Source organism: Sciurus vulgaris, assembly GCF_902686455.1.
Source record: "Sciurus vulgaris genome assembly, chromosome: 13".
Lineage (NCBI taxonomy): Eukaryota > Metazoa > Chordata > Mammalia > Rodentia > Sciuridae > Sciurus > Sciurus vulgaris.
Genome location: NC_136474.1, coordinates 61233025 through 61248790, shown reverse-complemented (window position 1 = coordinate 61248790; position 15766 = coordinate 61233025). Strand labels below are relative to the sequence as shown.

At 35.7% G+C, this 15766-nt stretch overlaps 1 protein-coding gene across 3 annotated transcripts in view; it reads right to left on the bottom strand.

Moving 5' to 3' along the window:
• The window catches only part of GALNT1 (polypeptide N-acetylgalactosaminyltransferase 1), a 127109-nt gene that overhangs the window by 32456 nt on the left and 78887 nt on the right, over positions 1 to 15766 (bottom strand). For 2 of the 3 annotated variants that reach the window (XM_079108537.1, XM_079108538.1), the window contains exon 5: positions 584 to 750. The exons of the other annotated variant lie outside the window; for it this stretch is intronic. In XM_079108537.1, the coding sequence (XP_078964663.1) occupies positions 584 to 750 (167 nt within the window). The remainder of the gene's footprint in view (positions 1 to 583; positions 751 to 15766) is intronic. 3 annotated transcript variants of the gene reach the window in all.

Below are 15766 nucleotides of genomic sequence, written 5' to 3'. Positions count from 1 at the left end.
GATCCTCTTGCCTTAGACTCCAAAGTTGCTGGGATTACAGGTGTACACCACCATGCCTGGCTCATCCTTCTTAGTCCTTTAAATAACTTAAGATACTGATCATTCCTGAAACTCAGAAATAAATAAATAGTGAAAGTTCAGAAGAATTTGGAGTACTGAGGGCTCATCCAGTTTAAGACTCCATTGTGCTCTCAAAAGTGCTTCCTATACATAGAACTAAAATTCTCTTTTCATAGCTATAAGTAGGATCTAGTCTCTTTCCACTGACTTAGGGCTATAGCTTTCCACAGAGGAAATTCTAACAAAATTATGCGAGTTTTTTTTTTTTTTAATTGTTCTCATAAACATTTACATTATAAAAAATTATTTCTTTTAAAAATAAGATTAAGATGTTATATAAATTAAATGCTAAATGAATACTCTGCATTTTATGTTATTTTTTTGCATAGGTGAATAAATTCAAATGCCATAAAAATTTTAGGATCAATTACAAGTTTACATAAAATCATTATAAGAATTAGAGCAACTAATTTGTAAACTATTAGTGACAAATGTGTAGGATATTACTGCCATCACAATTTACCTCTTTCACTGGCATCATCTACTAGAACAATTTCTTCTATCATGTGTCTTGGTGAGCGATTAATGACACTATGGACAGTTCGCAGAAGTGTGCTCCAAGCCTCATTATGGAAAACAATCACCACACTTGTTGTAGGAAGATTATCTGGATACACCTTTGTTTTACACCTAAAAACAAAGAAAATGCCTTTATAAAAAGTGACTGTTAAGACAATATAACAAATCAGTCTGGACTAGAAGTGATGAAAGAACAATAAAAATAGTATGCTTTAGTGGTGAGTTTCTTAGTACCTTTTTTTTTATTTAGGTTGTTTAAAAATATCTATCTAAAGCAATATGTTATTTTAAAGATGTTGCTCATACTTTCAAAATTAGGTACCTCTTCCTGATGAATGTTTCTAGTTGATTTATTTTAAGATAGAATAAACTAAGATTGTATTATCAATCCCACACTGAATGTATTTCAAGAATCCAATTAAACAAAAAAATCAGAAACACTAGTTTAATAACCTAAACAAAACTATCACTTCTACAAAGGAAGAGAAATAGCATTTACTGAATACCTGTTATGTACCAAGTTCTTATTCTTTCTACTCACTCTGTAAGGAAAACTGAAGTCACATGTCACACACATGTGACAAGACAGATAGTTAGGAAGCAGCAGGGCCTGCCTGAAGACTTCATAACCCAGGTTCTGCTGAGCAAACTCCTTATGCTGCTGCCTCCATAACTAAATATCAAGTGAATTCATCTCATTTAGTAAAGATTATGCTTGAACATGCAATCATCAGAAAGATCAAACATATCCAAAATATATTCACATAAAATCAGCACATTACATTGCATGTTTCTACCACTGTGTTAAGTACCATCAACTTTGTTAGCTAGATGAAACTACTAGAGGACAGATACTAGAGAACAGTAACAGCAGTAAGCAATCAGGTATCAAAGAATGTGATTTTTAGAAAATATGTCTCCTAAAAAGAGCATCTATAACTCCCTCTTAGGTATCTACAACGGTAATAGTTTCTCTAGTCTTTCTTCCTTTTTTCCCCGATTTCTCTCAAAAACCTTGCGCTTCTTATGCTCATCTGTTATAACCTGTCAACAGGAGTGGAGAATGGGAAGAAGGGGGAGGGACTAAGGAAAACATCAACCAAACCCCTCTTCTGAAGCTTCTACACAATCCTGCTTTCTGAACACACTACCCTAGGGCTGCTCACAGGCAGTAGGAAGAAAAGGAAAAGGACAAGAAAAATTATGACAAGGTAAAGGGGATAAAAGGAAAAATAGAGAGGAAGTCACTATAGAGCCCCATCAGTCCTTGTCTCTCCTGTCTCCTAGAGGAAAAGAACAAACAAGTAGCTTCGATTGTTCTTCATAATATACCATTTCAGCTCCTCTCATCCTTTTTACCAAATTCCGATGACCCCCGCTTTCACAGCATGGTCTCCATCTCCTATTACCAGGAACCTCACTATCTAACTGCAAATGATCCAGAAGGCCCACAGCCTCATTTTTACATCCCTGTCCATGCCCTTTTACCCTGTTTACTCCAAGCCCCTGTATATGATCTCTTTTCCCAACTTAATCCTCACTAATTTAACAGAATTGGGAAGGAGAAAGCAGCCAAGGTTACTATGACTTGCCAAAACAACAAAAATATCAAGTGAAACAGAAGGTGATTAGGTAAAATGTACAAACAGCACTGTTTGTTAGCCACATTTAAAGAAAGCAGAAAGCAGTAGAAGACCCACATACTCTACCACACTCTATAGCTCCTTCCCTCCAAGTCTGAGATAAAGGGATGGAGCCCAAAAGACTAGTTGTCTAGGTCATAGGAAAGAAAATGTGTCCCTAGAATTCCTAATAATACTTCTGAAAAGTTTTCCATCACAACTTCGTTATAATCAGTAGCTAGATTATGCTTCAGGTAGGTGATAAGTAATCAATCCAAGATATTCAATGTTTTTATGAGGATACATCCTGAATGCCTGACTTGCAGACTACTGGCAAAAGACTGAAGTCAGGAATGGCCTGTATATGAGCCAAGAAGTTCAGAGAAACAGTTTTTTTTATTATTTAGCTGGATTTATTGTGCCATTTGTTTTTTTCCTAAGTTAACAAGGAGAAAACCGTTAAGGTAACTTTATAACTGCTGGTTTACCAAAAATCAAGTGGGACAATAGATGATTAGGCAAAGTGTATACTGTACAAACAGCTTTGACAGCTATGCCCAAAACTACAAGGCAGAAAGGAAGACAAAAAAATCTGAGACAGGTTTTGCAGAAGAGAAGTAATGATTTAGATTTATTGTGTGGATGATGTGTTAAAGAATTAAATACAACTGAATGGGAAAGAAAGAAGACCATAAGAACATAGTCTTCAAAAAGAGAAAATTAGGAAGGATCCAGGAAAATTACATACACAATAATAGAGGACAACAGTTAAATAATATCCTAAGTCAACAGTTAAACCTAATAATTTAGAAACCATAACAAATTTGTAAAGGATAATATTATCCCAAAGTAAATCAGAAAATACCAAAAAGAGTGGGAAAATCATGTGTGCACATGAACGAACACAGCACCACCTGGAGAGCCACAAAACACTTGAGAAGAACCAAAGAACCTTTTGGTATTACAGTTCAGCTTTTCCAATGGAGACACCACCTGTCTGTGTGCAATGATCTGGACATGATTCATGAGCTCAAAGTCTGGCTTTCAATGTGGTGATGCTGGGGGGTAGTAGTATTTTTACAAGGTGGGCCGCAGTGAAAGGTCACTGGAGATGTTGCCCTTGGGAGAAGAGATGTAGTTCTTATGGGATCCTAGCTAGTTGGCTCCCTCAAGTAGGTTGTTATAAAAGAGCAAGACTGATCCCATGTTGGTTTCCTGCATTCTTATCTGATTCATCACTCTCACACATACTCCACCTTTATGCCATCTGCCATAGGGTACCTCATTATACTGTTTGGATTTTTAGCCTCCAAAATTGTGAGCTAAATAAACCACTTCTCTTTTTTCTCCATATTTTTTTATTGGTGTGTCATAGTTGTACATAATAGTAGGATCTGTTGTTACATATTCGTACATGTGCACAACATAATAGAATTTGGTCAATGTCATTCCCTAATTTTGTTTTGTTTTTGTGGTGCTGGGGATTGAACCCAGCATGCGAGGCAAGCACTCTACCAACTGAGCTATATCCCCAGTCCTAGTATTTTCTTTATAAAGTACCAACTTCAGTATTTCTTTACTATAATAGAATATGAACTAAATAACACTGTGTGTATTGGGGGGAATTCACAGAATGCAGAGCTGAGGATGAGCAGAAAGGCCTCAGGCAATGTTATGAAGCAGACTGTGTCTACACTGTCAAAACTCAGTCTTTAATCTTCAGTCATGAAACTAGACAGAGTGAGTTTGTGGTAATTTTTAGAAGTTACATACAGGAATAACAACAAAGTATGAGGTTAGGAAGAGAGGAAAATGTCTTCCCTTTTTTACTGAAATATAATACAAACATAATAGAATAATAATAATAAACATAATAATAATATATAAAACACTGACAAATTTTAAGTGTTTAGCTGAATGAACTTCCACAAAGTGAGTGCATGAAGTAGTCCACACCCAGTTAAAGAAACTCTCAAAAGGCTTCCACTGTGCTCCTTCTCTACTGGACTTCTAATTACAGGTGAGTACTGCCTGTTTATAAAGCAGTGCTCTAACTTTTTTTGACTTATAATCCCCTTATGCATATAGAAATTGAGGACCTGAAAAAGTTTTTCTTTAAGTGGGTTGGTTATATCTATTGCTACTGACAATATTACAAACTAAGACAGAACTTTGAAATTAAAACAGGAGAACCCATAAACACATTGCATCAACTGCCTGAGATAACCCATCATGTCAAGTAGTGCCCATTATGCATTTATTGCCTCCAAGCTCTAAACAGACTTTTCATTACCTGTTCTATGACAATGGAATTGGTCCCTCCAAGTGGTTCTCCTTTGCAATAGGTGTCACGTATACAGAAGCTCTGTTAATGAAGGGTGTTGGAAGGACACTCCAGGAAGAAGAAACTTCCCTTCTAAACTTGGAATGGACCTACCATTTGACCCAGCTATCCCACTCCTCGGCCTATACCCAAAGGACTTAAAATCAGCATACTACAGAGATACAGCCACATCAATGTTCATAGCTGCTCAATTCACAATAGCCAAACTGTGGAACCAACCTAGATGCCCTTCAATTGATGAGTGGATAAAGAAACTGTGAGATACACACACACACACACACACACACACACACACACACACAATGGAATATTACTCAGCTATGAAGAATAAAATTATGGCATTTGCAGGCAAATGGATGAAATTGGAGATTATCATACTAAGTGAGATAAGCCAATCTCAAAAATCCAAAAGACAAATGATCTCACTGATAAGTGAATGATGACACATAATGGGGGGGTGGGAGGGGGGCAAGAATGGAGGAAGGAGGGACTATATAGAGGGAAAAGAGAGGTGGGAGGGGTGGGGGGGGAGGAAAAAAATAACGGAATGAATCAAACATCATTACCCTATGTAAATGTATGATTATGCAAATGGTATGCTGTTACTCCATGTACAAACAGAAACATGTATCCCATTTGCTTACAATAAAAATAAATTTAAAAAAGAAACTTCCCTTCTAATTCCCCTGGGTTTCCATTCGTTTTTTTTCACCTTCCTACAGTATGGCTCTCAGGAGTGGGGTGAATACCCAGAGGCATTTAACGAACTTTTCTGCTATCCAGTGGACTACAATCAGACCTTCTTCAAAGAAATCTGAATCTTAGCCTTAGGGAAGGAGCGTCCTTCTGTGGTTTTTTTCCTTCCTTGTACTTTTTGCCAACTCTACGGTGTCCATTATGTCTTCATCCCTTTATAGTTTGTCCCATTAAAATTAATAATTATTGACATTAAACTTTTAAAATTATTGCATGATCTGTCGACTACTTGGTTGCTAATTCACATAGCCCCAGCATGACAATTTGAGAACTAGTGATACAGAGCATAATCTTTTGTCTAAATTTTTTCACTCAAAGTGATGTTTGTATATCATCCATGCTGTCATGGACAATAGTTAATAAACTATTATTAACTTTTATTACTACATGGCACTAAACTATATGAAACTGGATTATTATGCACAGTGCTGTGATCATCATTCATTACATGTCTTTTGGTGGTTGTATGTATACATTTCTGTATTGTTGGGAAATGTATAAATTGTAGGGTATGTATAAATTCAGCTTTAGTAAATACCATGAAACTGTTTCCTAAAGAAGCTGTTAACAATTCACACTGTTACCTACAGTGTGTTACAGAGTTCTAGTTGTTCTCCAAACTCATCAATATTTGGTTTTGTGTCATTTTTTTCCCATTAAATTAATTTTTGGGGGATGGGCAAAGTTCTGAGTTTTAACACATGTACAGATTCATATAACCACCACCACCAGTCAACAGAACAGTTGCTTTTCCCCAAAGAACTCCCTCATGCTATCGTTTTATAGTCACATCCTGACCCTAGGCCAACATCCATTCTCTGTTGCCAAATTTTATTTTTTAAATTTGGAGACAGGGGCTTGCTACATTGCTGAGACTGGCCTAGAACTTGTAATACTCCTGCCTACAGGGATTACAGGTCTATTATGCCTGGTTATATTTTCCTTTTCTTTTCTTTCTTTACTGTGCTGGGGATTGAAATCAGGGTCTCATTCATACTCAGCAAGTGCTCTACCACTGAGTCACATCCCCAGCTGTTCCATTACTACAATTTTGACTTCTCACAAGTATCATGTGAATGGAAGCATTCAGTGAGTCATCTTTAAGACTGGTTTTATTCACTCAGTATAATGTATAATAATCTCTGAAATACATTCAAGTTATTGTATGTATTAATAATTTATTACTTTTAATTGCTGAGCATATCCTTCATTATATGGATATATCATAGTTTATTTATCCATTCATTTGTTGTTTGGGCCATTATGAAGAGTTGCCACGTACAGATTTCTGGATGAAAATGTTTTCATTTCTCTCAGGCTAACACACAGTAATGGGCTCATAAGTTTCATGTAAATATAACTTTATTAAAAAAAAATTGCCTACCTCTGCCAGAGAGATTGTAGAAATATATGAGCATTCCAATTATTCAATATCTTTGTCAGCACTTCATTTTTAATTTTAGCCATTTAAATAGGTGTAGAGTGGTATCTCATTATGGTTTTAATTGGCATTTCCCCATGGCTAGTGTCTTTTCATGTGCTCATTTGCCAACCAAACAGCATTTCAGGTGACATATCAAGTCTTTTTGTTTAATTTTTATTTTATTAATTTAAAAAATTATATTGTATATTTAAAAGTTCTTTAAATATTCTGCACACAAGAATATGCAGAATATGTTCTTTATGGGATATTTGGTTTGCAAACATTTTCTTCCAGTCTTTAGCTTGTCATTTCATTCTCTGTGCAGTGGCTTTATAGTAGGGTGAAAGTTTTAAAATTTGATGAAGTTCATTTATCAAATTTATTCTTTTATGAAATCATGCTTTTGGTATTATACGTAAACATTCTGCCTCGTTTCAGTTACTGAATATATTCTAAAAGTTATAAATTTTTAGGTACTAGATTTAGACCTATGAGTCAATTTGACTTAATTTTAACAGAACATGAGATTTAGGTTGAGATTCACATTTCTGCATAGAGATGTCTAATACTTGCAACACCCTTTGTTGAGAAGAAATCTTTTCTCTATTGTGTTATCTTTTATACTTAAATAGTCAAATCTGTGTGAGTCTAATTCTGAACTCTCAATTCTATTTCACTAATCTATATATCTATTTCTTTGCAAACACTACCCTGTCTACTACTGTAGCTTTACAGTGAATCTTCAAATTGGGTGCTATTCATTCCTCTAACTTCATTCGTTTTTTAAAAAAAGGGATGTTGAAATAATTTTTCATAGGAGATATTCTACTTTCTTTGCCTTTCAAAATAAATTTTTAAATCCCTTGTTGGAACTTGAATTGGATTGCACTAATAGTTCTATATAGCAATTGGGAAGACGTTTTATGATTGAGTCTCCCACCAGAGCTAGAAGAGATGAGCTGTCAGTTTCCTTCCTCTGCTGTGTACTTCTGAGGACTATGTCATGTGCCCTAAGTCAATTGACAGAAGATAGAAAAAGGAAAGCAATGGTGATTCTACTCACTCTCTAGGATTAGAGTTTTTCTGGTTAGAGAGAGGATTCCCCTTCTCTCACAGTTTTAGTTGCTTTCTTGAACACTGCTCCCATTGCTGTGTCACCTTGGCAAAATTGCCTGGAAGGTGCTGTAGTAAAAAAGGGGAAAGGTGAAAAAAAAAAGAGAGAGAGAAATAGCCCTCTCCTTCTAACATTCTGTTGTTTTCTGAACCAGAAAAAGAGGACTTCTCTTGGGGTTCTCTTCTTTCTGCATCCAGTGTGCACTCCTGAGTATTGGGCTGCCTTTAATACAATTCTTAATAAAAGCAATGAGAACAGACATTCCTTTCTTGTTTGTGTTTTTAAGGTAAAAGCTTTCAGTCTTTCACTATTAAGCATGATATGATACTGAAAGCACAATTTGTAAAAGAAACAGTTGATTATTAAGGAAGTGCAAAGACAAGTCACAGGGCTGGGATTGTGGCTCAGTGGTAGAGTATTTGCCTAGCATAAGTGAGGCACTGGGTTTAATCCTCAGCACCACACACAAAACTAAATAAAGTTATTATTAAAAAAAAAAATCTACTCAAGAAAAAAAAAAGACAAGCCAAAAACTGGGAGAAAATATGAGGAAACAATTGGAGTAAAGTATTTGTACTGAGAGTACACAAGAAAACTTGACGACAGGAAGACAAATAATCAAAGGAAAATCAGGTCAAAGATTTGGTGACATTTAATAATAGATAAAAGAATGGTAAAATAAGTACATGAAAAGATCCTCAATATTCTTAGTAGTTAGAAAAATGCAAGTTAAAAATCACAAGATGCCACTTAACACTCAGTAAAACAGCTGTAGCAGAAAAGTAAAAAAGAAGCATTAATGAACACGTGGAGAAACTAGATCCTTATAACATTGTTAGTGGGAATGCAAATGGTATAGCCACTTTGGAAAACAGTTTGCCAATTTCTTAAACAGTTAAACATAGTCACCAAGGGACCCACCAACTGAATTTCTAGGAATCTACCCAAGAAAAGTGAAAACTTATATTCATACCAATATGCTCAGCAACATTATGAATAACAATCAGAAAATGAAACAACACTGGACAATACAAAAGACCAAAGGATACATGCTAAAACATAAATGAATTCAAACATTATCCTCAAGAAAAAAGCCCAGACGCTAATGACTACATAGTATTTGACTACATTTACATGAATATGTGCAGAAAAAGCAAATCTAAACTGAGAGTACATTAGTTAATCTAAGCCTGGGGCTGGGAGTAGGAATGGAAAGTAACTACAAATGTGCAGGAGAAATATTTTGGGGGTGATGGAAAACTTCTAAAACTTGTGATAGTTGCATAACCCTGCACACTGACTATATAAATAATTGAATCATACACTTCAAATGGGTATACTATTTGGTTCCAGGGAAGATGGAGTAAATGCACTCCATTCTCTCTTCCTTGAGTCAAATCTGGAAAGAATTCATAAAGCAGCTCTCTAAGGCGACTTATTATGAAATGTAAATGGTAGCAAGTCCACTAGAGGAGACCAGCATTCAAAGTTCCCCTGAAGTAGATACTTGTCTAGCATATGCAAAGCCCTGGATTTTCCATTCATCCTCCCTCTGGCATTAGCAAGGCACACTCAAATATAGTCCAAAGTGGTGATTGTGTACTATATAGTATTAAGGAAAAAAAAAAAAAAAAAAAAGCCCCTCAAAGCCCCAAGAGAAGCCCTCTCCAATCTGAGGAATGAGAAAGGGGTGTCTTAAAAGTCAAGAGAGTAGGGAAAAAATCTCCCTGTTTATTCTTTTTTCTTTCTCTCCTACCCAAGCAAGTTTGAGAAGCTCTAGATTCAATCAGTCTGTGCTGGGTGAGATGTATATAGAGAGCAGAATTATCTGAACAATTTTTTATATTTTTAGTTTGATCAAAGTTATATACACATGCTTAAAGAGTCAAACAACTTTCTAATCCTTGTTTAAAAGAAAGAAGAAAAAAAAAAAAAAATCCAAAAGAAAACTGTTCCTTCAATTCTCTGTTCCCAATTTTTTCTCTTGCTTCTCTTTCTTGCTATTTAACCTCCAAAGGTCTAAGTATTGTGTATTTTTACTTCCTGGGTTTTAAATTTCCAGTTCTAGGTATCATGCATTTGCTTCCTACTACAGAATATGAGAATTCATTTCTATCCCCATCCCAACGCATATACTTCCTAGTTCCTCAATCTCTCAATGTAACTTTGTGATATCATTATTTAATATTTACATTAGGATTACGTAAAATGCAATTCACAGCTGAGTTATATATTATGAATACTTTTCCTTTCTGCACAAGATTCCTTCTCCATTTTATCCTGCCCCTCCCCCTTGATTAGTTTTCTATGTATTTGCTGCTAATTTCAAACTCAGAGATAAAGGATATGTGGAGATAGGCAGGTTTTCCAACCATTATTACTATAGGGAACTGATGATGTTCACAAGGGAGTGAGTTAAACACTGGAGTAGAACTGGAGAAAATCCCTGTTTTGTTTGTTTTTCTGTGGTACTAGGGATCAAATGCAGGGCCTCCACCAAATCTCTAGTTTTTAAACCATGAGTGAAAATACTCACGGTTTCATTTATGTCCCTGTTCACTAAAATGTAAAAAATGGTCTACGTATTGAACACTCTTTATAAGTGGGTGAAAGGATTACTTAATAAACTGATGCAGGAAATTCACTATGTGATCTAAGAAATAACTTGAGTCCCTACCCTGAGTAGTGGTGTTTCTGGGAATAAAAAGATTATTAAAGATTACTTAGGATAATTCTCATCTGAGTAAGACTAGCTGACTAAAAAATCTAACCCATGCAAATACCTAACAAATTCAGTAATAGTGAATAGAAGTCATCTGATATTTATTAATACTGTTATTTTTCAATCATTAAAGTCTAACTCTACTTGTCTTAAATTTCAGGGCACTGATCTGAAAAGGTCCTGCTACTATACTAAGAGGTTAAGATGCATTATTCCACTTACAACTTACAACTCTTAAGATGATTACAACTCTTAAGATGAAGTATTACTATCCCAATTTTACATATGAGAAAACTGAGGCTTAGAGAAATGAAGTAGCTTGTCCAATGTAGCAGCTAGTAAGTGGCAGAATTATAAGCTGAATCCACAACTTAGGATAAAACTTGTGCCATTTATCCATCATCCATATGGAAAGACTACACTATGAAAGAAGAGGCCAGAAAAGAATTTTTAAGAGTTTTCCATATCAAGGCAAACATGAGCACATAATCCAATCCTCTTTTCCATTCATGATAGAGTCAAACCAGCTGCAGCAGTGGCAGTGGCACTTAAGAAGGGAGAAATAACAGAGAAATACAACAGACAAATTTGGCATGGAAAAACTTGTAGAACAAAAAAGCAGTCTGAACTTAGCTGATCCAGAGGCTGCACAGTGAACTGGTATTTGAAAAGTGCTCGTTTCTCAATTGGCAAGCTCTCAAGAATTTAGGTGGGGAGCAATCCTGAGGAGGCCACACTGCAGCTTGCTTCTGCAGGAGCCAGGGAGATCACCACAGACATTGTCACAATGTTCCAACAAGCACCTACCACATGGCTTAGGGTGTACCTAGCAGTGAAACAGGCATAGAGTAGATTGTATCCAGGGGGATTCAAGTCAAAGATACAGAGGAGAGTGCAACTTGTTTTTCTCTTTGAGTCTGGCGCTCAAGTGATCAAATGAAGAGGGTTGGGAAAATGAAGAGACTAAGCCTAGGAAGGCCATATCTGTTGACAGTGAAGTGGGTGAGACTTGTGAAGGGTTTGCTCCCTGTCCCACAAGTAGAATTCTTGGGAGGGTCCTGAGATCCAGACCTCCAGCAGAGATCAGCATCTGCCTGACCCTAGGGGGGTACTGATCTAATCTTTCCAAATCAGACACCACCCAATAAAGTCCCTAAGACCTGATCAGAGCTAAGCCCCAACTTCTCCAGAACTCCCCACTTAGAACTCTGCAGCAGTCTCATCCTGGGAGTTCAACCATCTAGTCTTTCTAGACAAAATTCCAAAAGAGAGTACTTCCCATTCCATCCTACCTCACAGTGGTGAGAAGGGAAGTTGGAAGCTATTTCAATCAGCTCCAGCTTCAGTTTTAGGTCACTACAGCTGGCAGCTTGATGAGCAACACACAAAAAGAAAGGGTTTAATAATGCCCAGCCCTCGAGTGTGTGAGAGCACATGCGTACTCTCTCTCTGTACATAGCCCAAAAAGAAACAGAAAGAACAGTCAGCATAGGCAGTCACAAACTATCCTTACTGACATTTATGACCACTGAGGAGACAACTGTTTCATTTTTCACTGAGAATTTTTCTCCTTTGGTATTCTTGTTGTGCTGTGTTGGTATTCTGTGTTGGTATTCGCGCGCGCGCGCACACACACACACACACACACACACACACATTTCTTTTTCTCATTTTTAGCATTTTTTAAAAATTGCTCTTTGTCATCTTTTGAGGGTTAGGGTTTTTGTGGTTTATTTTGGTTTTATGTTGTTTTTGTTTCTCTTTCTCTCCTTTCTTCTTCCTCTAATAGCCAAATTCTCTTGTTCTTTCCCTCTCCCTTGACTCAGTATTTAAAAAAAAAAATTTTTTTTTTTAGTTGTCAATGAATCTTTTATTTATTTATATGTGATGCTGAGTATCAAACCCAGGATCTTACACATGCCAGGCAAGCGTTCTACCCCGAGCCACAACTCCAGCCCAACTTAATATTTTTTAATTTAGTTTTTATCCTCCTCCTTTACAGCTGTCATTTGCTACATCCCTTCTGCTTTCTCTTTTTACATTTTGAATTTTCTAAACTCTCTACTACCTTCCTATTATATTTTCTTTTAACTGTATTTCTGCCACCTTTTAGAACTATTTAGATTATGTAACTCCTGATCCCACAATTCATGTTGTTGCAGTGATCAGTATGATGGATGACAAGCTATTTATTGTTTTTGCTTTTGGCAATTGCTTACTCTACCATTCTTCTTGTTGTGGACTGGGACATTTATTTTAATGTTATACATTGTTTGCTTCTTCCTTTTCTGTGAGGTGCTGGGAATCTCCTGGGACAATACAAGTTCAAAGGATAGAAACTCTGCTACTGAGCTAAACTTAGCCAAGAAACAGAGTACCTTGCTCTACATTCAAATTAACCAGGCTTAAACTTTAGCGATACTTTAATACAAAAAAAGAGAAGAGGCAAAAATTCAAACTAATGACCATACCCCAAGTAATAACAGATAGTGGGGCCACTCAGGCAGGTCCCACTCATGGACATAACAAAAACAGAATTAGCACAAAGGCTGTAACACCACACCTATGACAGGTCTCAGTCTAGATCAATCCAATAACCCTTTAGAATATACAGAATTGTTAGTGAAAAAGAATAACCAGAGAGGGTATATCCCATATAGCATGTTTGAATATAATACAATTGCCAGATCAACAAGAAGACCCCATTCTTTTGAGAACTACAGGAAAAATGGAATCCTAAAACTCTGACACAATATACACTGTATCAAAATACACTAATAATCACCAAAGAACTAGCAGGGAAACTATACTATAATACCCATTTAGAAATATATTGAAAAATTCATAACAACCTGATATCCTGGAACACTTTGGCAAGAGAAGGCTGTGCCAAAGCCCAATGGAGTGGAAGAGAAATCTCTCCCAACAGCTGCATAAATCCAACACAAGAATATGAGAAATATGAAAAAACAAGGTAACATAATGCCTCCTTTAATTTATAATAGAACAATAACCAACACTAAAGATACTGAAGTGGGGAAAATACCAGAAAAAGAATTCAAAAAAATGATTACAAAAATGATCAATGAATTCCAAGAGAACACAGGAAAACAACTGAATGAATTAATGAAATGAGTATAGGATATTAAAGAGAATTTCAATAAGAAAATAAAGATACCGATAAAGAATCAAACAAATTGTAGAAAAGAGAAACACAATAAGTCAGATAAAATGTTCAGTTGGAAGTTCATAGAGTAGATTATGCTGAAGACAGAATCTCAGAGTTGGAAGATAAAGTGACTGCCTTGAACATTCAGATGGTATTAAAGAAAGAAAATAATCATGATTAAAATATACAAGAGCTCTGGGACAACATTAAGAGACCAAATTTAAGAATCACAAGATTCAAAAAGAATATCTTCACAACACATTATAATTAAAATGTCCAACACAAAGAACAAAGATAGAATTTTAAAAGCCTCCAGAGAAAAATCTAAAGTCACATTTAGATGCAAGTCAATCAGAATTCCAGTTTCTCAGCACAAACTCTAAAATCCAAGAGAGCTTGGAATGATGTGTTCCAAGTTCTGAAAGAAAATAACCATCATCCATGATTGTTATATCCAGCAAAGCGATCCTTCAGAATTGGAAAACAAAAACAAAAACAAAAAACAAAACAAGACAAAAACCCTTCCAAGAAGAAACAAAGAGATTTTATGGCTATTAAGCCAACACACTGAAAATACTTATAGAAATACTACACCCAGAAGGGGGGGAGGAACCAAACAAACCCAGAATTCACAAATGAATAAATTCCATTTGAAGAGTAGCTAAGCAAATGAGAAATAGGAGCAAATTAAACATTAAAAGTAAATCAAGCCAGGCACGCCTGTAATCCCAGTGGCTAAGGAGGCTGAGGCAGGAGGATTTCGAGTTTAAAGCCAGCCTCAGCAAAAAAAAAAAAAAAAAAAACAAGTGCTAATAAGTAACTCAGTAAGACATTGTCTATAAATAAAATACAAAATAGGGCTGGGGATGTGGCTCAGTGGTTAAGTGTCCCTGAGTTCAATCCCTGCTGTCTCACCCCCAAAAAATCAAAGTGGCAGAAATTATTAAGCATCTTTCTATAATAACATTGACAATACTCTCCATTAAAACACATAGGCTGGCAGAATGGATTAAAAAACAAAACCCAGTTAAATATTTCAAGAGACTCACTTTGCAGGCAGGTGGAAAGTAAAAGGATATAAATTGATATACATTACAAATGGAGGCCCCCAAAAGCAGGAATAGCTACTCTCATATCTGACAAAGCAATAGTCAAACCAAAATTAATCAGAGACCAAGATGGTCACTTCATATTGGTAAAGAGAATAATTCAACAAGAAGATACAACAATAGTAAAAGTTTATGCTCCCAAATGTTTGTACACCTAATTACATAAAACAGACACTAGTTGAATTTAAGCTTCAGATAGAACCAGTACAATAAAACTGAGTGACTTCAACACACCTCTCTCACCAATAGGTAGGTAGTTTGTCCAGACATAAATGCAGTAAATACTATAAATCCAAAGGATCTAAAAAATATCTAAAGAATATTTAATCCAACAGCCAAACCCATATTCTACTCAGCTGCTCATAGAAACTCCTCCAAAATGCACCACAAAGCAACTCTTAGCAAATACTACATATATATAATTATACTACAGAGTTACGGTAACAAAAGTTGCATGGTTACTGACACATACATACATACATACGTACATATATATATATATATATATATATATATATAAAATATGTGTGTCAGTAATATATCAGTATAATCCCTTGGATCTTATCTGATAATAATGGAATAAAATTAGAAATCAACACACACATACACACACATGGAGACATGGAGACCAATACAATTTTGAATGATGAATGGATGATAGAATAAATCAGGGAGGAGACTAAAAATCTCTTTGAACTGATGAGAATAGTGATACAACATACCAAAACCTATGGGAAACTATGAAGACAGTTCCAAGATAAAAGTTTATAGCTATGACTGCCTACATAAGAAAATCTGAAAGATCTCAAATAAATAACCTAATGATGTATCTCAAGGTGCTTGAAAAACAAGAACAAATCAATTCCCA